The sequence below is a fragment of the Heptranchias perlo genome, chromosome 4, assembly GCF_035084215.1.
Source record: "Heptranchias perlo isolate sHepPer1 chromosome 4, sHepPer1.hap1, whole genome shotgun sequence".
NCBI lineage: Eukaryota > Metazoa > Chordata > Chondrichthyes > Hexanchiformes > Hexanchidae > Heptranchias > Heptranchias perlo.
The window spans coordinates 5,461,247-5,484,941 of NC_090328.1; the positions used below are offsets into that span (position 1 = coordinate 5,461,247).

A 23,695-nucleotide genomic window follows, 5' to 3' on the forward strand; every position below is an offset into this window, starting at 1 on the left:
TAAATACTCCGCAGCTGAGTTAACCTGAACTGGCAAGTCCTACAGCACACCTCGAGGCACCTTTTTCTCTTCACCCCTTTCTCACCAATTTTCTCCCCTCCCATTCTGACTGGGATATGGTTCCACAGGCCTCAGTCATATGACCGCCCCTTCGAATTGGCCAATATTCGTCCGTGAGCTTTGACGGGGGTGTCGGCGGGGTACCCGACCACGTGAGGCCGTCACACCGGAGCCCGATCCACGTTCACCCAACATCAGCATCTGAGCGCGCGCACGCACGCCCCCACCCCCAACAGGGAGCTCTGGACAGTAGTCAGGAACGTGAACTCCTGCCAATTTTGCCTCGCTAACTCAGAGGTTTATTGCCGCCTTGGCTGAGATCAGCTAACTGAGCACGACCTGGGATCTTCCTGGTCGGTACAGAGCCGCTGCTCACTGGATAGATTTCTTGAGCCATTGGGCTTCTTGATCAGTCTCTGAATTCAAACTACAGACAATATGAGCATCTGGTCAAAAGCAAAATACTGCAGATGCTGGAAATCTGAAATAAAAACAGAAAACGCTCAGCAAGTGAGGCAGCATCTGTGGAGAAAGAAACAGAATTAACGTTTCAGTTCGAAGACCTTTCATCAGAACTGGAAGAGTATCTGGTATCCACCCACCCGCCCGCACCACCCACATACCCAAGCTCGAATTATAAGCTCCATAATGCCCACTATTGGTTCCTTCTTTAGCATCACGTACCTATTCCAGTGCTGTGCGGATGCACCACTCCCAAACAGAGCATCGCTACAACTCCAGCATCTACCGCAGTCCCACCTTCACTCAGGATTTCCTTCGCAAAGCTGGAGCAGATCTCTTAATGGCACAGGAAATAAATATATTGCATTAGATTACTAGCATGTATTTTCCTGAGCAGTCCAAATGTAGCCATTATCGGCAAGTTGGAATGCATTACATGGGTGAGATAATAGACAGCAGAGGTTGGCAGGGAGTGATTACAAGTCATAACTACACAACTACAAATCAATGGATCATATTAGGGTTGCCAACCCTCCTGGATTAGCCTGGAGTCTCTCGGTATTAAAGATTAATCTCCAGGACACTGCTGCGAGCAACTCCTGGGAGAAAAATCATAGGTCATTAACAAAAATTGTGTGCGCTTTTCCTTTTTGTTTATTAGTTATAAAAATATTGGAGATGGTTTTAAAAAATGGTTGTTTAACTGGGCGGGGCAGTTGGAGATGTGATAAAACCTCCAGGAATATGTCCAACCAGAGTTGGCAACCCTAGATCATACAGGAATAACGGATACCTAGGTGCGAGTTACAGGCTGGAATCCAATGAAGAGGTTCGCACAGTGTCGCAATCTGAAGGTTTTTGGCTCAAGGTTTAGGACAGTGGTACACAGATGATGAGCTTGGATCCAAATACCAGCTTGTGGGCCTCTCAAGACCGCCAATGATTTCGTAGGATCAGATATATCACTGACCCTTAACATCCCTTGCACTTTGCACTGCATGTAAAGCATTTTTCTTGGATTTCCCACACTGGATTGATCACTGTGCAGCATTTAATAGACCGCCTAATGGGTAGCAGCATGACATTTAGCGATAATCGAGAATGCTGGTGGGCCTCAAGACGACTCTTGCACACAGCACAAAACTCGTTAGCTATCTGGTGATTCATTTGTCATCATCTTGGGACATCGCCACAGCCTCGTTTTTCCTTTCCTCTTATGAATAACCAGCTTTTTATAACCCGAGCTTGGCGTCAACTAAAGCACTTCTTCCTGATTTATTTGGTATCCTCTCCCAATTTTTTTTCCAGCTTTGGTGGTAGTCTGGGTTATGGAATTTGACCCTTCACCTGGGTTTCTCAGATAAGACAATCCCTGAAATCCCTTGACAAAATTTTTATTTTAAAAATTATAAAAGGATTTTCTGCCACTTACTTTTTCAGGACTCTCTGCCGAGTTTTCTCCCTAGAGTTCATACCTGGTTAAAAAAACAAACTTGCATTTATGTAGCGTCTTTCACGACCTCAGGGCGTCCCAACGTGCTTCACAGCCAATGAGGTACTTTTTGAAGTGTAGTCACTGTTATAATGTAGGTCGCCCTGGTTGGTAATTGTCACTGTGCCCAGTGTTCTTCCAGTCTAATCCTCACCGCCACTGAAACTCTTAACCCACCTCTTCACCTCGAGGTGCGACTTCTCGAACGTACTCCTTGTTACAAATTGGATAGCCAGGTGGTGAAGGATAGAATACTAGAGCCTGATCTTCAGTTGCTTCCAAGCCTTTATTCACAAAGATCAACATAACCCACACCCCAGATAAGCTCTCTGGACAAGAGAGTCCCCAATTGACACGCACCACCTGAATACAATTAACACTAGTTGAAATAAATCACATGGATACAATTAACACTCCCCGCCCCCATCCCCACAATCCCCAGCCTGGTATTCAGCACTCATGATAAAGTCCCCACCAACATAGCCCTGTCCTCGACAGACTCCAACGGGTCCCTCTACTCTGGCGGGTTGATTTTCTGCTCCTCATCCTAGTCTTCAAGTCCCTCCATGGCCGTGCTCTTTCCTACCCGAGTGATCCCTTCGACTGCTCTTCCCGCCACTACGCAGTTGCCCCCACCCCCACCACCCCCCCCATTCCCCGGAACTCTGGGATCTTGCTGTGTGCAAATTGGCTGATGCGTTTCCCTACATTACAACAGTGACTACACTTCAAAAGTAGTCAACATTGATTTCAATAACTTCAGACCATAACCACTGCTCCCATTTATTTATTTTTATGGGACTGCAGCTGCTGGTAATGGTCCTGCCTTTGCCATTTACACCTCCTCTGGACCCATCTTTTGTTTCTTAACTTGGGACATTTTACTACATTAAATGCGCTATATAAATGCAAGTTGTTGTTGCTGTCCCATTACACCCTCCTTGCCTTGCACCATCATCCCTTTTGTCATTTAATCCACCCTATCAGAGACCTTCCCTTTGAGAATACCTACGAGGTGCCCCTCTAATGAAATGCATATGTAGTAAGCTTTCAGTAGCTCAATAAGATGCCTCCATAACAAAATGGCAGTATGGTAAACCAAGGGTTAATATAAGTGGCCCATTTTGCTAGCTAGAATTAGAACAATGAGCTTTTCAAATTAGTTTATCCTTGATCATTCGTTTATGTTATTAATTTCCTGTATGAAAATGTATGCTTTATTATGAATCAAGCAAAGCGATATGATAAGCTGAATTCTGGGGTAAGCAGGTGCAGGGAGTGTTGTTTTGCAGCTACCTAATGAATGGATCCTTATTTCGGACAAGGTCGAAAAACATCCCAGGCCTGAGATAAGTGAGACTCCCTTTCCTGTGACCTACGTATGAACAGGTATCACCTGTGAGTGGTCGGTCATTATGTCAGTTAGTATGGCTTGCCCAGACTCAGCTTATGATTGGTTTTAACCCCTTGCTACTCATGTCCCTCCCCACTCTGAAAATGTATAATTGTGTGAACTTTGACTGTGTAAATTGCCTGTTCTATGAGATTGACCAGACTCTGTCAAGAGTTGAAATCAATTCTATAGATAGGGTCAGCTGCAGCTAATAAATTGTGTTAAAACTTTCAAGTGTATTCGCTTTCAGTTTTTGCTGAACCAGACTAAGAGTAAAGAATCCGGTATCGTCACCTTTTGTTCTTTCCTCCCCTCTCTTTCCCTGACTCTGTACTTGCTTAAAAACTGTTCAATCTTTAACTTCTTCCAGTTCTGACGAAAGGTCTTCGACCTGAAACGTTAACTCGGTTTCTTTCTCCACAGACGTTGCCTGACTTGCTGAGTATTTCCAGCATTTCCTGTTTTTATTTCAGATTTCCAGCATCTGCAGTATTTGGCTTTTGATTCAAAAGTACTTCATTGACTGCGAAGCACTTTGGGACATCTTGAGGAAATGAAAGGCGCTGTATAAAAGGCAAGTCTTTCTTTCTTTTGGGATCTTATAGACGGCGTAAGAGTGTCTGGTGAGGTTCACCTGTTCATATACGGAAATGAGAGACAGGAACAGACCATCTGCTCCATTTAGCCTGTCCCATAACATCATGGTGCAACTGAGCAACCACCACCATCCGCCACTCCCCCAAACAATCTCCTGGGAGAGGCAAAAATAACCCTAGGATTAATTCAGGAGGAAAAAAATCTGGGAAATTCCTCTCCTCCCTCCGAAGGCAAACAAAACAAGTGCCTGTGGACCACAGCGACCGTGAGACACATCGCCCAATACCTCACCTACCTCTTGTACTCAGAGAGGTCGGCCACAGCCAGGAACTCGCCCTGCTCCCCTTTTGAACATCTGCAGTGAATCCGCATCCACAGCATGAGCTGGCAACTCGTTCCAAAGGTCGGTGACCCTCTGCAATGAGAACAACCTCCCGAAATCTAACCTAGTTCTATGCTCATATAATTTACACGTGTCCCCGGTCCTCCCTAAACCTATCTAACTTAAATCTATCCACATGGGCAGAGTCTAGTCATAGTATCGTAGTAGGTACAGCACTGGAGGTGGCCATTCGGCCCATCATGCCTGTGCCAGCTCTTTGAAAGAGCTTCCAATCATTCCCTTTATCCTGCTCTTTACCGACAGCCCAGTTAATTCTTTTCCCTTCAAGTATTTATCCAATTCGCTTTTGAAAGTTACAATTGAATCTGTTTCCAGCACCCTTTCAGGCAGCGCATTCCAGATCCTAACAACTCATTATGTAAAAGAAATGTTTCCTCATGTCACCTCTGGCTCTTTTGCTGATCACCTTAAATCTGTTCCTCTGGTTACTGACTCTTCTGCCACTGGAAACAGTTTCTCCTTATTTACCCTATCAAAACCGTTCATGATTTTGAACACCTCTATCAAATCTCCCCTTAACCGTCTCAGCTCTGAGAACAACCCCAGCTTCTCCAGTCTCTCCACATAACTGAAGTCCCTCATCCCTGGTGCCATTCTAGTAAATCTCTTCTGCACCCTCTCGAAGGCCTTGACATCCTTCCTAAAATGGGGTGCCCAGATTTAAACACAATACTCCAGCTGAGGCCTAACTAGTGTTTTATAAAAGTTTATCATAACTTCCTTGCTTTTGTACTCTATGCCTCTTATTAAAGCCCAGAATCCCATATGCTTTTTTAACAGCCTTCTCAACCTGTCCTGCCACGTTCAAAGATTTGTGTACATCCACCCCCAGGTCTCTCTGTTCCTGCACTCCCTTTAAAATTGTACCATTTAGTTTATATTGCCTCTCCTCATTCTTCCTACCAAAATGTATCACTCCACACTTCTCTGTTAAACTTCTGCCATGTGTCTGCCCATTTCACCAATCTGTCTATGTCCTCCTGAAGTCTGTTACTATTCTCCACATTATTTACTTTATTTCCGAGTTTCGTGTCATCTGCAAACTTTGAAATTATATCCTCTATACCCAAGTCCAGGTCATTAATATATATCAAAAAGAGCAATGGTCCTAATACCGACCCCTGGGGAACACCACTGTATACTTCCCTCCAGTCTGAGAAACAACCGTTCACCATTACTCTCGTCTTTCTGTCCCTTAACCAATTTTGTATTCACGCTGCCACTGTCCCGTTAATCCCATGGGATTCAATTTTGCTAACAAGTCTATTATGTGGGACTTTATCAAATGCCTTTTGAAAGTCCATATACACATCAACCGCACTACCCTCATCAACCCTCTCTGTTACATCAAAGAACTCAATCAATTTAGTCAAACACGATTTTCATTTAACAAATCCATGCTGACTTTCATTTATTAACCTATACTTTTCCAAGTGCCAATTAATTGTGTCCCGGATTATTGTCTCTAAAAGTTTCCCCACCACCGACGTTAGGCTGACTGTAATTGCCGGGTTTATCCCTCTCCCCTTTTTTGAACAAGGGGTGTGACATTTGCAATCCCCTGGCACTGTCCCTATATCTAAGGAAGATTGGAAAATTGTGGTCAGAGCCTCCACGATTTCCAGTCCTTTCATCATTTTAAAGACTTCAAGTCTACGCTTTTCTAGAGGAAAAACAACCAGTTCTCTAAGCCAAGAGTATTAAGGGATACGGGTGGATGGAGTTGGGATACAGATTAGCCATGATCTCATTGAATGGTGGAACAGGCTCGCGGGGCTGAATGGCCTACTCCTGTTCCTATGTTCTATCAAGGTAACTAAAGACCTTTTAAGCTAAATATCAATGTAGTGGCTCCCCTATGAATCATTTCCAGGGACTCTATATCACCCACCATGTGAGGGGACCAAAAGTGGACACAGTATTCTACTTGTCAATGTGACCTTTATTGAGAATAATGTCAGGGGGTTTGTGGAAAGAGCTATTTAATTTTTTGTGGCAGGATTGAAAATGTCCAGCGCTACCCATATTTTGAGTTCCTCTTTGTCCCAGCATTTTTATTTCCCTCTTGTATGGGAAACGCGTTGCACTGATCCTTCTAACTTTCTACGTCATGGAATTCAGCCACAGATTCATTGATCAGTCATGGTTTTAAATTTTAAAGGAGCGCTGAAATCCATCTTTCTCTGCCAGAAACTAAAATTTTGCATGTCTCTTCTCCTCTCGTTTCTTTTAATGTGCCTTTACCTGTGAAAGTACTTATAGGAACATAATAACTTTCTGTGCATACAAGAACAGGGGGAGGCCATTCAGCCCCTCGGGCCTGCTCCGCCATTCAATTAGATCATGGCTGACCTCTACCTCAACTCCATTTACCTGCTTTTGCTCCATGTTCCAGATTTCCACTACCCTTTGTGTGAAGAAGTACTTTCTGATTTCACTCCTGAACGGCCTATCTCTAATTTTATTATGCCCCTTGTTCTGGAATCCCCCCCATCAGAGGAAGTAGTTTCTCTGTATCTACCCTATCAAATCGTTTTATCACCTCAATTAGATCATCCCTCAGTGTTCCAAACTCAAGGGAATACAACTCAAGTTTATGCAACCTTTAAGCCTTGGTATCATTCTGGTGAATCTGCGCTGTACCGCTCCCCCCTCCAAGGCTTATTGAGGTGCAGTGCCCAAAACTGAAAACAGTATTTCAGATGAGGTCTGAGCTAGGCTCTGTACAACTGAAGCATCACTTCCTCCCCTTTGTTGATAGGGTGAGATGAAGTAAGGAGGGTGGAGGCTTGTGTGGAGACATAGACCTGTTGGGCTGAATGGCCTGTTTCTGTGCTGTAAAATTCTTTGTATTCCAACCCCCTTGAGATAAAGGACAACATTTTGTCAGCCTTTTTGATTACGTTTTGTAGTTATGCTACTTGTACCAGGCTGGGGTGGCAACAATAGCCCAAGCATGAGTCAGGGCACTCCTTACTGTCTGCTTTGGAGGGCGATGGTAAGAGGGCAGCAGTGTGGTACCAAGTAGCAGGTGGAGAAACAGGGGGAAATAAATGTGGGTATGAAAAAAAAAATCACCCCCTGGGAATAGGCGGAGGTTTGCTGGTTTGACTTTGAGGCTTCACTCTTTATTCAAGGTGGGACAAAGCAGTTGTACGATCAGGGAGAGGGGATGGGATTCTCCCTCTGTGGTAGGGAAACGGGTATTTGTGGTGACAGGAGAGTGCCAGGCATATTTCTTTACCAGCTGTCATGAGGGCTGTGGTCGTTTCGCCTCATCTGCTTCCAAATCAGCCACATCAAAAAACTGGAGGGTGGCACAGTATTAAACACAGCCTCCGTCATTAAGTGTACAAGACTAGCATAGCTTAGCAGTGAGTAATGAAGCAGCAAAACCAATTTATTTTCATTCAAAACGTTAAAAAATAAAGGCTTTTCTTGACAATAACCAGTTTGTCCCTTAAACACGCAGCACTCAAACAGTGGCTCGGGGGAGCAGTAGTGCCAGGTTTTTAACAAAGAAAAAGACTGGCATTTATTTTCTGCCTTTCATGACCTCAGGATGTCCCAAAGTGCTTTACAGCCAATGAAGTACTTTCATCACTGTTGTAATGTAGGAAACGCGGCAGCCAATTTGCGCACAGCAAGGTCCCACAAACAGCAACGAGATAATTGACCAGATAATCTGTTTTAGTAATGTTGGTTGAGGGATAAATATTGGCCAGGGCTCAGGAGAGAATTCTCCTGCTCTGCTTCAATATAGTACTGAGAGATTTTTTTTTACTTCCACCTGAGGGGGCAGACAGGGGCCTCGGTTTAACGTCTCATCTGAAGGACGGCACCTCCGACAGTGCAGTGCTCTCTCAGTACTGCCCTGGCAGTGACAGCCTGGATTACATGGACTTGAACCCACAACCTTCTGACTCGGAGGCAAGAGTGCTACCCACTGAACCAAGGCTGACACTAAGACACTCAGCATTTAAACAGCAGCTCAAGTGAGCAGTAGCACCAGGCTTTTGTGGGGAGTCAGTTGGCCGTTGGTTTGGACGTGCCGATGATGGAGGAAATCTGAGCGGACAGCAGAGCCCTCTCTCTGACACTCACTTGCATGTACTTTACAGGCAGAGTCAGTGCAGACACCAGATATGCCACTGAAGTAGTTTGGGGGCACAATGGGAGCAAAAAGAATTAACACCCATTTTCTATCTACACTGCATCTGTTGATTATAAAGGCCATAATTAAAATAAGTTCGGAACATAGGACCATGAACAGGCCATTCAGCCCCTCAAGCCTGTCCCGCCATTCAATTAGATCGTGGCTGATCTGTATATTTACGAAAGGGAAATCGTGTTTGACAAATCTATTAGAGTTTTTCGAAGGTATAACTAGCAGGGTAGATAAGGGGGAACCAGTGGATGTAGTATATTTGGATTTTCAAAAGGCATTCGATAAGGTGCCACATAAAAAAGGCTGTTACACTAGATTAGGGCTCATGGGATTGGGGGTAATATATTAGCATGGATAGAGGATTGGATAACGGTCATAAAACAGAGAGTAGAAATAAATGGGTCATTTTCAGGTTGGCAGGCTGTAACTAGTGGTGTGCCATAGGGATCAGTGCTTGGGCCTCAGCTATTTACAATCTAAATTAATGACTTAGATGACTGAGTGTAATGTATCCAAGTTTACTGACGATACAAAGCTAGGTGTGAGAGTAAGCTGTGAGGAGGATGCAAAGAGTCTGCAAAGGGATATAGACAGGTTAAGTGAGTGGGCAAGAAGGTGGCAGATGGAGTATAATGTGGGGAAATGTGAGGTTATTCACTTTGGTAGGAAAAAAAGAAAAACAGAATATTCTTTAAATGGTGAGAAACTATTAAACATTGGTGTTCAGAGGGATTTGGGTGTCCATGTCCACGAAACACAGAAAGTTAACATGTAGATACAGCAAGCATTTAGGAAGGCAAATAGTATGTTGGCCTTTATTGCAAGGGGGTTGGAGTACAAGAGTAGGGAAGTCTTGTTGCAATTGTACAGGGCTTTGGTGAGACCACACCTGGAGTACTGTGTACAGTTTTGGTCTCCTCACCTAAGGCAGGATATACTTGCCTTAAAGGCAGTGCAATGAAGATTCACTAGATTGATTCCTGGGATGAGATGGTTGTCTTATGACGAGAGAGTAGAATGGGCCTATACTCTCTGGAGTTTAGAAGACTGAAACATAAAAGATTCTAAGAGGGCTTGACAGGGTAGATGCTGAGAGGATGTTTCCCCTGGCTGGAGAGTCTAGAACTAGGGAATATAGTCTCAGGATAAGGGGGTCAGACATTTAGGAATGAGATGAGGAGGAATTTCTTTACTCAGAGAGTCGTGAATATTTGGAATTCTCTACCCCAGAGGGTTGTGGCTGCTCAGTCATTGAGTATATTCAAGACTGAGATCGATAGATTTTTGGACTCTAAGGGGATTGGGCAGGTAAGTGGAGTTGAGGTTGAAGATCAGCCATGATCTTATTGAATGGCGGAGCAGGCTCGAGGGGCTGTATGGCCTACTCCTGCTCCTATTTCTTATGTTCTTATGTTAACTCCATCTACCAGCCTTGATTCCGTAACCCTTAATACCCTTGCCTAACAAAAATCTATCAATCTCAGTTTTGAAATTTTCAATTGACCTCCAGGCTCAACAGCTTTTTGGGGGACAGAGTTCCCGATTTCCACTCCCCTGTGTGTGAAGAAGTGCTTCCTGACATCACCCCTGAATGGCTTAGCTCTAATTTTAAGGTTATGCCCCCTTGTTCTAGACTTCCCCCATCAGAGGAACTATCAACTTCTTTAATCACCTTAAACGCCTCAATTAGATGATTCCTTAATCTTCTCTACTCAAGGGAATACAAGCCTAGTCTATGCAACCTGTCCTCGTAATTTAACCCTTTTAACCCTGTTCATATAAATAAAAATAAAAATTATTCGCCAATAATTTTACAGCCAATTCTGATCTTTGTTACAACCTCTCAAGTCAAGTTAAGTCAGTGTGCTCACTCTGTAAAACTAATACAAAAAGAAAAACTTTGAAGTGAACGGACTGACAGAGCGTTCAAGGCTGTAAGTAATTCAATTTCACGGTCCTGCGGATTAATTACTCGAACCTCCACTGATGCTTAATGACTTAATCAAAAGCACTTGATCGAATTACTGACTTTGTAACTCCCTGCCAATCATCTATTAACCCCGTAGATGATCTATGGGTGGGGGGTGGGGGTGCCTGAAAGGGCATAGCAGGAACGCAACAGGAGTTTACAACCGCAAAGTAAGCTTGCTGTGTTCACTCATTTCGTCTGAAGGAAAGACAGTGTCTCTCTGGGCACTGGCCTTAATGCGTCTGACACGTTCACTTTGGGGCTGTTGCTCGTCTGCGTGATCCTGCATCATGGGACCCAGCGCCATCAGCGTGAATGAAAAAGAAAAGGAATGCAAACTTTTTTTTTTAAGAAAAGTGAAGGAAGTGGAATCTCCCCACTGACCTGAATCAGTAATCACAGCTGCGTGATGGTAAACTCCATGTTCGTGCCGGTGAGCGGGGACCACTTTGTTGCCAGGGTGATGGTGCCCGTCTCCTTCGTCATCATCGTGGCGATGGTGCCCTTCCTCTGGGCCGTGGTGGGCCTTTCCCCCTTTGGCACCGTTGCCTTTCTCGGGAGCCTCCAGGCTGTCGTACCTCAAAACGTGGAACCCAAAATAAAGGCCAACACATAGCAGCACCATGGAAGCGGTAATACGAAGGCAAGTCTCTCGCTTCTGACGGGAAAGCAAGGAGCGCGCTGACGCCCTAAAATAAAGAGAATGACACTGCTGTATTTTGACCATGTTTTTGGGAGGCAGGGAGAACAGTCGACCCAACTTTCTAAAAAGTTAGCTTTTTTTTTTAGAAAAAAAACAAATAACGTGAAACAAGACAGAACCTTGCACTGATCGAACGTTTCTCTTTGCTCTAATTGCGAGTTGCAATTTGCACCCATTAGATGCTTTAACCTTGCTGTTGAGTTTCAGGAGTGTTGGTATAACAACCTCCCAGCGTCAACCTCAGCTCTGTTTATTCCAACTCACTCAGCAAAGGGTTCCACTTTTACACTGCACTGGATGCTAGTTCACCAAAAACTGGTCTCCATATTCCCAATGCGCCATCAAACTGGCTCCTGGTGCACATGTCTCACACAGATGGCAACAACCCCAAAGTAAGTTTGCTGTAAGCACTAAGGCACTAAGGCTGGCTGGCGGAAAGACAGAGTCTTTCTGGGCATTGCCCTTAGTGCATCTGACAACACATTATCTTTGAATTGCAACAGGCAGTGCAATGAAATAGGGGGGAGAACAAACTTGCATTTCTATAGCATCTTTCATGACCCCAGGGCATCCCATAGCACTTTAGCCAATTAATTACTTTTGAAGCTGATATCAATAAAAGTGACCACGAAGCTGTCGGATTGTTTTAAAAACCCAACTGGTTCACTAATGTCCTTAGGAGAGGGAAACCTGCTGTCCTTACCCGGTCTGGGTCTCTATGTGACTCCAGTCTCACGCTAGTGTGGTTGACTCTTCACTGCCCTCTGAAATGGCCAAGCAAGCCACTCGGTTGCATCAAACTGTTACCAGCAGTTCAAGAAGGCGGCCCACCACCACCTCTCCATCACCTGTCTTGACATCTCTAATGCCTCTGTGTTGTCAGATTACTTGTATGTTCAGAAGGTTTATATATAGAATAATGGATAATTGGGAGTGAGTTACAGGCTGGAGTCTAATCGAGGGGTTCCCATGGTTTATATATAGAATAATGGATAACTGGGAGCGAGTTACAGGCTGGAATCGAATCGAGGTGTTCGGGTGGTTTATATATAGAATAATGGATAACTGGGAGCGAGTTACAGGCTGGAATCTAATCGAGGGGTTTGGGTGGTTTATATATAGAATAATGGATAACTGGGAGTGAGTTACAGGCTGGAATCTAATCAAGGGGTTTGGGTGGTTTATATATAGAATAATGGATAACTGGGAGTGAGTTACAGGCTGGAATCGAATCGAGGTGTTCGGGTGGTTTATGTATCGAAGAACTGTCTGTTATGTACAAGGCAGCAATCTAATCAAGATTTTTAGATAAAGTCATAAATCAGGAGAGCTAAGTTTGAGTTGCTTATAGCTGTTATGCAAAGAAAATTAGATTACAGCCTTGAAACCATTCCGCTGCACTTTAATAGATGCATCATTTAACATGGGGTCTTTTATTCAGTGTGTGTTTTGGAGCTCAGCAGTTACCGTCACTACCAGCTCCAGCTGGCAGTGCACATTAAGTCCTGGGTGCCAGAGGATGTTAGGTGACAGGATTACCAACTGAGATGTACTAACTACTGGTTTATCAAGACATCATCTGTAACCAATTTCTGAAAAACACTAGCTCCTGTGTCCAACACACAGAGATACCAATGGCACTCGATGAATTTCAGGACTGTAATCCCCTCGAGAGCTACAGATGAGGTAATAAATAGGAGTGTAAAGGCCAAGCAGTTTATATAAATTAATTTGAACCCAGCGACTGGTTATTCACTGAATTTCGCAGCCAGCTTGATGATATGTCATGGAAGATAAATTTTTGACACATCATGGGCTATAACCAGTATGCTACTGTACACAGTAGCATAGTGGTTATGTTACTGGACTAGTAATCCAGAGGCCTGGACTAATAATCCGGAGTCCCGCCACGGCAGCTGGGGAATTTAAATTCAATTTAATTCAATAAAATCTGGAATTAAAAAAAACTAGTATCAGTAAAACTACCGGATTGTCGTAAAAACCCATCTGGTTCACTAATGTCCTTTAGGGAAGGAAACCTGCCGTCCTTACCTGGTCTGGCCAATATGTGACTCCAGACCCACAGCAATGTGGTTGATTCTTAATCGCCCTCTGAAATGGCCTAGCAAGCCACTCAGTTGTACAATCTTGCGACAAAAAGTCATAAAAATAAAACCAGACTGAGCACCCGGCATCGGACCACTAGGCACCACACACAACAAATGCAAACCAAGCCCAGACGACCCTGCAAAGTCCTCCTAACTGACATCTGGGGATTTGTGCCAAAATTGGGAGAGCTGTCCCACAGACGAGTCAAGCAACAGTCTGACATAGCCACGCTCACAGAATCATATCTTTCAGCCAACGTCCCAGACTCTTCCATCACCATCCCTGGGTATGTCCTGTCCCACCGGCAGGACAGACCCACCAGAGGTGGCGGTACAGTGATATACAGTCAGGAGGGAGTGGCCCTGGGAGTCCTCAACATTGACTCTGGACCCCATGAAATCTCATGGCATCAGGTCAAACATGGGCAAGGAAACCTCCTGCTGATTACCACCTACCGTCCTCCTTCAGCTGATGAATCAGTCCTCCTTCATGTTCAGCATCACTTGGAGGAAGCACTGAGAGTAGAAAGGGCACAGAATGTACTCTGGGTGGGGGACCTGAATGTCCATCACCAAGAGTGGCTCGGTAGCACCACTACTGACCGAGCTGGCCGAGTCCTGAAGGACATAGCTGCCAGACTGGGCCTGCGGAAGGTGGTGAGCGAACCAACATGAGGGAAAAACTTACTTGACCTCGTCCTCACCAATCTACCTGTCGCAGATGCATCTGTCCATGACAGTATTGGGAGGAGTGACCACCGCACAAGTCCTTGTGAAGACGAAGTCCCATCTTCACACTGAGGACACCATCCAATGTGTTGTATGGCACTACCAATGTGCTAAATGGGATAGATTCAGAACAAATCTAGCAGCTCAAAACTGGGCATCCATGAGGCGCTGTGGGCCATCAGCGAGCAGCAGAATTGTATTCCAGCACAATCTGTAACCTCATGGCCCAACATATTCCTCACTCTACCATTACCAACAAGCCAGGGGATCAACCCTGGTTCAATGAGGAGTGTAGAAGAGCATGCCAGGAGCAGCACCAGGCGTACCTAAAAATGAGGTGCTAACCTGGTTAACTACAACTCAGGACTACATGCATGCTAACCAGCGGAAGCAACATGCTATAGACAGAGCTAAATGATTCCACAACCAACGGATCAGATCAAAGCTCTGCAGTCTTGCCACATCCAGTCGTGAATGATGGTGGACAATCAAACAACTAACGGGAGGAGGAGGCTCTGTGAACATCCTCATCCTCTATGATGGCAGAGTCCAGCACGTGAGTGCAAAAGACAAGGCTGAAGCATTTGCAACCATCTTCAGCCAGAAGTGCTGAGTGGATGATCCATCTCGGCCTCCTCCCGATATCCCCACCATCACAGAAGTCAGTCTTCAGCCAACTCAATTCACTCCACGTGATATCAAGAAACGGCTGAGTGCACTGGATACAACAAAGGCTATGGGCCCCGACAACATCCCGGCTGTAGTGCTGAAGACTTGTGCTCCAGAATTAGCTGTTCCAGTACAGCTACAACACTGGCATCTACCTGACAATGTGGAAAATTGCCCAGGTATGTCCTGTCCACAAAAAGCAGGACAAATCCAATCCGGCCAATTACCGCCCCATGAGTCTACTCTCAGTCATCAGCAAAGTGATGGAAGGTGTCGTTGACACTGCTAGCAGCACTTACTCACCAATAACCTGCTCACCGATGCTCAGTTTGGGTTCCGCCAGGACCACTCGGCTCCAGACCTCATTACAGCCTTGGTCTAAACATGGACACAAGAGCTGAATTCCAGAGGTGGGATGACTGCTCAACATCAAGGCAGCATTTGACCAAGTGTGGCACCAAGGAGCCCTAGTAAAACTGAAGTCAATGGGAATCAGGGGGAAAACTCGCCAGTGGTTGGACTCATACCTAGCACAAAGGAAGATGGTAGTGGTTGTTGGAGGCCAATCATCTCAGCCCCAGGACAATGCAGCAGGAGTTCCTCAGGGCAGTGTCCTTGGCCCAACCATCTTCAGCTGCTTCATTAATGACCTTCCCTCCATCATAAGGTCAGAAATGGGGATGTTCACTGATGATTGCACAGTATTCAGTTCCATTCGCAACCCCTCAGATAATGAAGCAGTCCGTGCCCACATACAGCAAGACCTGGACAACATCCAGGCTTGGGCTGATAAGTGGCAAGTAGCATTCACGCCAGACAAGTGCCAGGCAATGACCATCTAGGAACATAGGAACAGGAGTAGGCCATTCAGCCCCTCGTGCCTGCTCCGCCATTTGATAAGATCATGGCTGATCTGTGATCTAACTCCATATACCTGCCTTTGGCCCATATCCCTTAATACCTTTGGTTGCCAAAAGGCGATCTATCTCACATATAAATTTAGCAATTGAGCTAGTATCAATTGCCGTTTGCGGAACAGAGTTCCAAACTTCTACCACCCTTTGTGTGTAGAAATATGTTCTAATCTCACTCCTGAAAAGGTCTGGCTCTAATTTTTAGACTGTGCCCCCTACTCCTAGAATCCCCAACCAGCAGAAATAGTTTCTCTCTATCCACCCTATCCGTTCCCCTTAATATCTTATAAACTTCGATCAGATCACCCCTTAACCTTCGAAACTCCAGAGAATACAACCCCAATTTGCGTAATCTCTCCTCGTAACTTAACCCTTGAAGTCCGGGTATCATTCTAGTAAACCTACGCTGCACTCCCTCCAAGGCCAATATGTCCTTCCGAAGGTGCGGTGCCCAGAACTGCTCACGGTACTCCAGGTCCAACCAGGGTTTTATATAGCTCTCTCCAACAGGAGAGAGTCTAACCACCTCCCCATGACATTCAGCGGCATTACTATCACCAAATCCCCCACTATCGACATCCTAGGGGTCACCACTGACCAGAAACTTAACTGGACCAGCTACGTAAATACTGTGGCTACAAGAGCAGGTCAGAGGCTGGGTATTTTGCAGCGAGTGACTCACCTCCTGATTCCCCAGAGCCTTTCCACTATCCACAAGGCACAAGTCAGGAGTGTGAGGAAATACTCTCTACTTGCCTGGATGAGTGCAGCTCCAACAACACTCAAGACGCACGACACCATCCAGGACAAAGCAGCCTGCTTAATTGGTACCCCATTCACCACCCTAAACATTCACTCCCTTCACTACCAGCGCACCATGCTGGTGTGTACCATCCACAGAATGCACTGCAGCAACTCACCAAGGCTTCTTCAACACCTCCCAAACCCACGATCTCTACCACCTAGAAGGATAAGGGCAGCAGGCACGTGTGAACAACACCACCACCTACATGTTCGCCTCCAAGTAATACACCATCCCGACTTGGAAATTTATCGCCGTTCCTTCAGCGTCGCTGGGTCTAAATCCTGGAACTCCCTTCCTAACAACACTGTGGGAGAATCTTCACCACATGGACTGCAGCGGTTCAAGAAGGCGGCTCACCACCACCTTCTCAAGGGCAATTAATGTTGGCCTTGCCAACAATGCCCACATCCCATGAACGAATAATTTTTTTAAAATTCCCTCCCCTCAGGCTGAGAAACCATCCTAGGTAAAGGATCAAGGCCCAGTGCACAATGACATCAAGTTTGAACACAGTAAAAGGGAAGACATAATCAGGGCTGACACTCTAGTGCAGTACTGAGGGAGTGCTGCACTGTCGGAGGTGCTGTCTTACAGATGAGACGTTAAACCGAAGCCCCGTCTGCCCTCTCAGTAAAAGATGTCACAGCACTATTTCAAAGAAGAGCAGGGGAGATCGTCCCATATCCTGGCCAATATTTATCCCTCAACCAACATGCCTTGAAAAAAAACAGATGATCTGGTCATTATCACATTACTGTTTATGGGACCTTGCTGTGCACAAATTGGCTGCCATGTTTCCTACATTACAACAGTGACTACATTTCAAAAGTAGTTCATTGGCTGAGAAGTGCTTTGGGACGTCCTGAGTTTGTGAAAGGTGCTACATAAATGCAAGTTCTTTCTTTCTGAAGGATCAAGGTCCCAGTGCACAATGCCAAGTTTGAACACAGTAAAAGGGAAGGCTAGGTAAATCAGGCGACGTCAAGCTTGGGTCTTTGAAAGGCTACAGACTGTACGAAGACGTGAAGGCCGAGGGAGGTGACGAGATGCACAGTTCTGAGATCTAGAATGAATTGGAGTAGGAGACAGTGCGATGAGACATGAATCACAGAAACTTTCATAGACATTTACAGCACAGAAGGCGGCCATTCAACCCCTCGTTTCTGTGCCGGAGTTTAACAAAACGTGACTGCAGGCAGGATGTAGGACAAAGAAATGAAGCTCAGAGAAATTCAGTCTGAATGAAAGTCAAGTTTGTGACAGAAAAAGCAAACCAGGGTTCCTGTTCCTCACTATCTGGTGGCCCCAGATGGAAGTGTGCCTAGCTGGACATATCAGGACATGATTCAAAGACCAGACCATCTTGTCCAAAATTAGGCAACTGGCAATTCTTCAACACTATTTCCTTATTTTCTTATAGACAACGGTGATTAGCTGCCTACCCTGTACACTGTAACATAGTACTGTATGGAGACTGTTCAGTGATACACTGCTAGTACAGACTCAGGTCTGCCATTTACCAAGTAATTTAATTTTTCCTTCCGCTCTGCACGTGTTAATAGTACAAAAGCAAACACTTTAATTGTACAAACCGTGCTCGTCAGCAGCATTAAACTTTTAGCCTTCACCGAATAACAAACTCCAATCACTTCAATCAGTGCTGACAAGGGTAAAGTTTAACAACAATCAGGCTGTTTTATTGGTATTCACTTTGACGGCCTTATCTAAATCACCTTCGGTCTGGGAAATACAGTCTCTCGATTCCATGGTCATAACATCGTCATTCCAACTTCCTTTGCCAAACACAAGAATGTGAAGTTAAAAGGGGGAAAAGAAATAGCTGCAAGTGCTAGAATTCGGAAATAAAAGCAGAAAATGCTGGAAATTACAGGGAAGGTACTTTGCAAGTAGCTAAGACGGGTTAACAATTTGGCTGTAAATTATTAATCACAGCTGGGTTAACTGTGCATGTTAACCTGTCTTTTCTCTTAACAGATGCATTTGCAGCATTTTCTGTTTTTCGTTATTTTACTGGATACCACTTGCCTCAACAGCCATCACAAGGGGGAACGTAGTGGCCTGCGGGCAGAATGCCCTTTCTCAGCGCCACCTGGAGGGGGGGCTCGTAAGGTTACAAAGGGAGTTGGCCAAACTGTTCCCCATAAACTGCTCAGATACCAGGGGAGCAAAAGTTAATCATCAGGAAACTAAAAGTGAGAAGGGAAGTCAAGTAGAAGTCACTGCACTGTCTCCTACTCTAACGAAGGACCTACATAGAAACAGGAGTAGGGCATTCAGCCCCTGGGGTTTGAGGGCTATACTCATGCTCAGTACGGGGGTGGGATGGAGGGTCAATCCATCTCCGTGTGTGTATAGAAGGCCTAAATCTGACTCAGTAGACTGGGGTAAGGTTGTAGCTGGAAGGCCTGATTCCTGTTCAATGTGGGGGAAGGCGGGTGGGGGTTGAGGTCTGCAGCCTGCTAAGTGGGTGTGGTATTCTGAGAGTGGATTGGGGGGGGGGCAGAAAGGCTGCTCATGGGTATGAATGTGTGGATGTAAATCAAAAACCTGCTTATGGGGGAGGGGATTTAATGGTGTGATTTCGTGCATTTTGTGCCCGAGAGGATGTCTACGGCCAAAGTCTTAGAATTTGACATGTATTTGCGCTTGCTTGGGGCTGTCACATAGCGTTAGGCTTAAATCTGCTAAAGTCAATTAATCAATTAAAGTTATGCTTATAGTGCCACCTACAGCCATGTGTCAGCCTTGGCTCAGTGGTAGCAGTCTCGCCTGAGTCAGGAGGATGTGGGTTCAAGACCCTGTCCAGAGAGATAAGCACCTAATCCAGGCTAATACTGAGGGAGCGCTGCGCTGTCGGAGGTGCTGTCTTTTGGATGAGACATTAAACGGAAGTCCGCTCTCTCCTCTCAGGTGGATGTAAAGGATCCTATACTATTCAGAGAAAAGCAGGGGCGATCTCCCCAGTGTCCTGGCCAAAATGTATTCCTCAACCAGCATTACCAAAATAGTCATTTATCTCATTGCTGTTTGTGGGACTTTGCTGTACTTAAACTGGCTGCCAGGTTTCCCTACATTTCAATTGTGACTAAACTTCAGAAGCGCCTTGGGTTGTCCTGAGGTTGTGAAAGGCACTATATAAATGCAATATCTTTCTTACAGGTAGATATGAATATTTTTTGTGTATATACAGAAAAATAATTGATATTCTCCCTTTTCTACTTGTTTTGCTCCTGACGCTTCTTCAGCAGGGCAGTTCGCCCCGGTGTTCCGGCCAATATTTATCCCTGAGCCAACATCACTAAAACTGCTCATTTATCACATTAATGTTTGTGGGATCTTGCTGTGCGCAAAATTGGCCGCCGCGTTTCCTACAACAGTGACCACACTTCAAAAGCACTTCATTGGCTGTAAAGCGCTTTGGGACGTCCTGAGGTTGTGAAAGGCACTGTGTAAATGCAAATCTTTCTTTCTAAAGACATTTCTTCTAACCTCTGTCCTTACTAACAATTTTACATCGATGGCCCATTGTTACTGACTCCCTAACCAGTGGAAACGGCCTTTCCTGTGTCACTTGACCAAACATGAGATCATTGGGTAGAAATTCCAAAGGCGGGGAGTTCTATATAAAATGTCTGCTCTGTGGCTAGCACTCTCTCAGCTGGGATCAGCTTACTCTGCACCAAGCAGGGATCCAACCTGCTACTTTCCCGGTCCGTGTGGCTCGTCCACTCAGCGGATAAACTCGCTGGACCATTCCGTGCCCTCGACATGGTGTTATTTGTCGAGCATTCATATTTAAACAGCGACATGACTTTCTTTGGGGAGGGGAGGGGTGTGTAATGCAGAGGCTGGAGGAAAAAAAAGCTTACTGGAATGTAGATTCTTTTTTATCCCCCACTTTACATTCTGTTGCATGGATTATTCTGTGTTCTTCGTTCCGTGAAGCAGTCTGGTACAATTTAATTGCATTAGTATACAGCTGCTGTTCGGAACAGGCGCTGCACTTGTTTGAACAGCACAGGAAGAAACAGGCATGGATTACATAGAATTTACAGCACAGAAACAGGACGTTCGGCCCAAATGGTCTATGCCGGTCTTTATGCTCCACACGAGCCTCCTCCCTCCCTACTTCATCTCACCCTATCAGCATTTCCTTCTGTTCCTTTCTCTCTCTTTCTTGTGTTTATCTAGTTTCCCCTTATGCTATTTGCCTCAGCCACTCCATGTGGTAGTGAGTTCCACATTCTAACCACTCTCTGGGTAAAGAAGTTTCTCCTGTATTCCTTATTGGATATATTAGTGACTATCTTATATTTATAACCTCTAGTTCTGGTCTCCCCCATAAGTGGCATCATCGTCTCTACGTCTACACTATCGAACCCCTTCATAATTTTAAAGATCTCTATTAGGTCACCTCTCAGCCTTGTCTTTTCTCGAGAAAAGAGCCCCAGCCTGTTCAGTCTTCCCTGATAGGTATAAACTCTCAGTTCTGGTATCTGGTTATGGTACTGAACTAGTAACCCAACCGTGGAGAGTTTTCAAATCCCGCCGTGGCAAGTTATGAAATTGAATTCTGATCATTTGTGGATTAGAATCACTAAAACTGCTATTTTGTTGTAAAAAAAACACCCAACTGGACCGATCGATAAGATTTATGTTGGATAAAGGATATGGTTCAAAGGTGGGTGACCGTATATTGCAGTGACAAAGTAGTGTCCTGTGTGATGAGCCCGGCCCTCCTTCAGGTGCAATGTGCAAAATCCTGTGTTTTGTCTATTTTTGCTTTACCAGCCTCTCTGGGTCGGCATGAGTCACTCAGCTGGCAGAGAGCCACCAGAGAGCAATGATTGCCTCTCACAGCCAAGGTTGTATTGCTGCTACAACTACCTCTAGAGGCCACATTCGGAGCTGCCTCTCCTGGTGGGTCTCGTGCCTCAAATTTGGGGGAGTTGGCGGAATGTGATTGGTGATGCCTGACCTAGCTGACATCTTCCAAAACGCTGCAGACAATGTTTCACCCTGTGTTACAGCAAAGCTTTGAAAGAAAGGAGACAGCCTTGCATTTATACAGCGCCTTTCACGACCTCAGGACGTCCCAAAGGGCTTTACAACCAATTAAGTACTTTTGAAGTGTAGTCACTATTGTAATGTAGGACACATAGCAGTCAATTTGTGCACAGCAAGGTCCCGCAAACATCAATGAGATAAATGACCAGATCATCTGTTTTTTAGTGATGTTGGTTGAAGGATAAATATTGGCCCCAGGACACCGGGGAGAAACCCCCGTTCCTCTTTGAATCTTTACGTCCACCTGAGGGCAGACAGGGCCTTGGTTCAACATCTCATCTGAAAGACGGCACCTCCGACAGTGCAGCACTCCCTCAGTACTGCACTGGGAGTGTCGGCCTGGATTATGTGCTCAAATCCCTAGAGTGGGACTTGAACCCACAACCTTATGAATCAGAGGCGAGAGTGCTACCCCACTGAGCCACGGCTGACGAATGACACTGGGAATTAAAAAGTGCAATGACCTTTTCTGTTGCAGATTACACTACTGCTTTGTGTATTGATGGGCGCAGAAAGAAAAGTACCTAAGTGAAGTTTGGCTGCTCGCAATGTCCTGATGGCCCCCACGGCGATATTCAGAGCAGAGCAGGGAGTTCGCCTAGTACCCCAGCCAACATTCCCCCCCCCCAGCCAATATCACCGGTAAAACAGATCTGGGGGTACGATTGTCATTGTATCGTATCTTCACACTCTCCCTTGCCACAAGGCTACACGTGCCTTGGCTTTATCGCTGTATTGGGCACAGTCAGTAGCATTGCAGGACTCACTGTTTGCGGCTCATCATCAAAATCGCACATCACTGAGTTACTGTCGATGTAACCCCATAAAGAGAAAGAAAGAACTTGCATTTATATAGCACCTTTCATGACCTCAACATGTCCTAAACCACTTTACAGCCAATGAAGTAATTTTGAACAGTACTCACCGTTGAAACATAGCGAAATGTGGCAGCCAATTTGCGCACTAGTTCTGGCCATCATGGTGTAGGGGGCAGGCTCGATGGACCAGCTGGTCTTTTCCTGCCTGACAGTGTCATTTGTTCGTAATGATACCTCCACAGTGAGGCGCAGAAGTAAGTGGGGTGGAAAGTGGATTTCCATTTTAAAGGCCAGGCTCTTGGCGTCCAGTTTACATGTTGGAACTTTGCAGACAGCCTTTGCAAAAAACTGGGCAGTGATGGAATAACGTCACTTTAAAGAAATAAGTGTGTTGAGAAGCCCAGTTTTCAAAGACCCAGCTGCAACTGTGCACAGTTCTGGTCTCCATATTACAAAAGCGATACCAGAATTGAGAGGTTATACCATAGATTCTATGTAATAATCGCAACACTACCGTACCCTACAGACAGCTTGTTTACTGAGATATGGTCACTAATCCAACACATCAGTCATACGCTCATCCTCAGCAGGGCTCCCTACTTCAGAGTGCGTCAGCACCAAAAGGTGAGTGGTGTGTGAGTGTGAGTGTGTGAGTGTTTTCTTTTTAATTTGTTCTCTGATGAGAATGCAGCTGCCAAGGCTGCATTTATTGCCATTACTGAAGGCTTAAAGAGTTAACGACATAGTGTCACATATAGGTTAGACCGGTTAGGAGTGGCAGGTTCCCTTCCCTGAAGGGCATGAGTGAACCAGTTAGGAATATAGGAACAGGAGGAGGCCATTCAATTAGATCATGGCTGATCTGTACCTCAACTTCATTTATACCTTTGATCCATTTCCCTCAGTATCATTACCCAACAGAAATCTATCGATTGTTCCAGTTGGGTTTTTTACAACAAAATAGCAGTTTCAGTGATTCTAATCCACAAATGATCAAATTCACAATTTAGCCACAGGTGGGATTTGAACTCTCTCCATGGCTGGGCTCCTAGTTCAGTGTCATAACCACAACACTACCATGCCCTACAGGCAAGGGGATTAGATCAGGAGGTGGCAGGAAAGCTGGATGGAATAATGGAGTTTGCCGTGCTAGACCAAAGCCAGCAGGAGGTTTTGCTCAATTGGCTTCAAACATCTAGGAGAATGTTCAGGCTTCATAGTATCATAGTTGGTACAGCACAGGCGGAGGCCATTCAGCCCACCGTGCCTGTGCCAACTCTTTGAAAGAGCTATCCAATTAGTCTCATTCTCCTGCTC

The 23,695-nt window shown here is 45.4% G+C and overlaps 2 protein-coding genes across 6 annotated transcripts in view; both read right to left on the reverse strand.

The window, feature by feature from the left end:
• Positions 1-23,695, reverse strand: part of LOC137320706 (polymeric immunoglobulin receptor-like) — a 788,493-nt gene that overhangs the window by 523,876 nt on the left and 240,922 nt on the right. The gene's annotated exons all lie outside the window — the stretch shown is intronic.
• si:ch73-337l15.2 (glutathione hydrolase 6) overlaps positions 1-23,695 on the reverse strand; it is a 53,235-nt gene that overhangs the window by 7,557 nt on the left and 21,983 nt on the right. For 2 of the 4 annotated variants that reach the window (XM_067982397.1, XM_067982399.1), the window contains 2 exons: positions 10,929-11,233; positions 745-858 (listed from right to left, as the gene is read on the reverse strand). In XM_067982397.1, coding sequence (XP_067838498.1) covers positions 745-858; positions 10,929-11,233 — 419 coding nt within the window. Of the gene's footprint in view, positions 1-744; positions 859-10,928; positions 11,234-18,205; positions 18,291-23,695 lie in introns of those variants that run through there. The other 2 variants (XM_067982400.1, XM_067982398.1) reach the window with 2 other exon arrangements.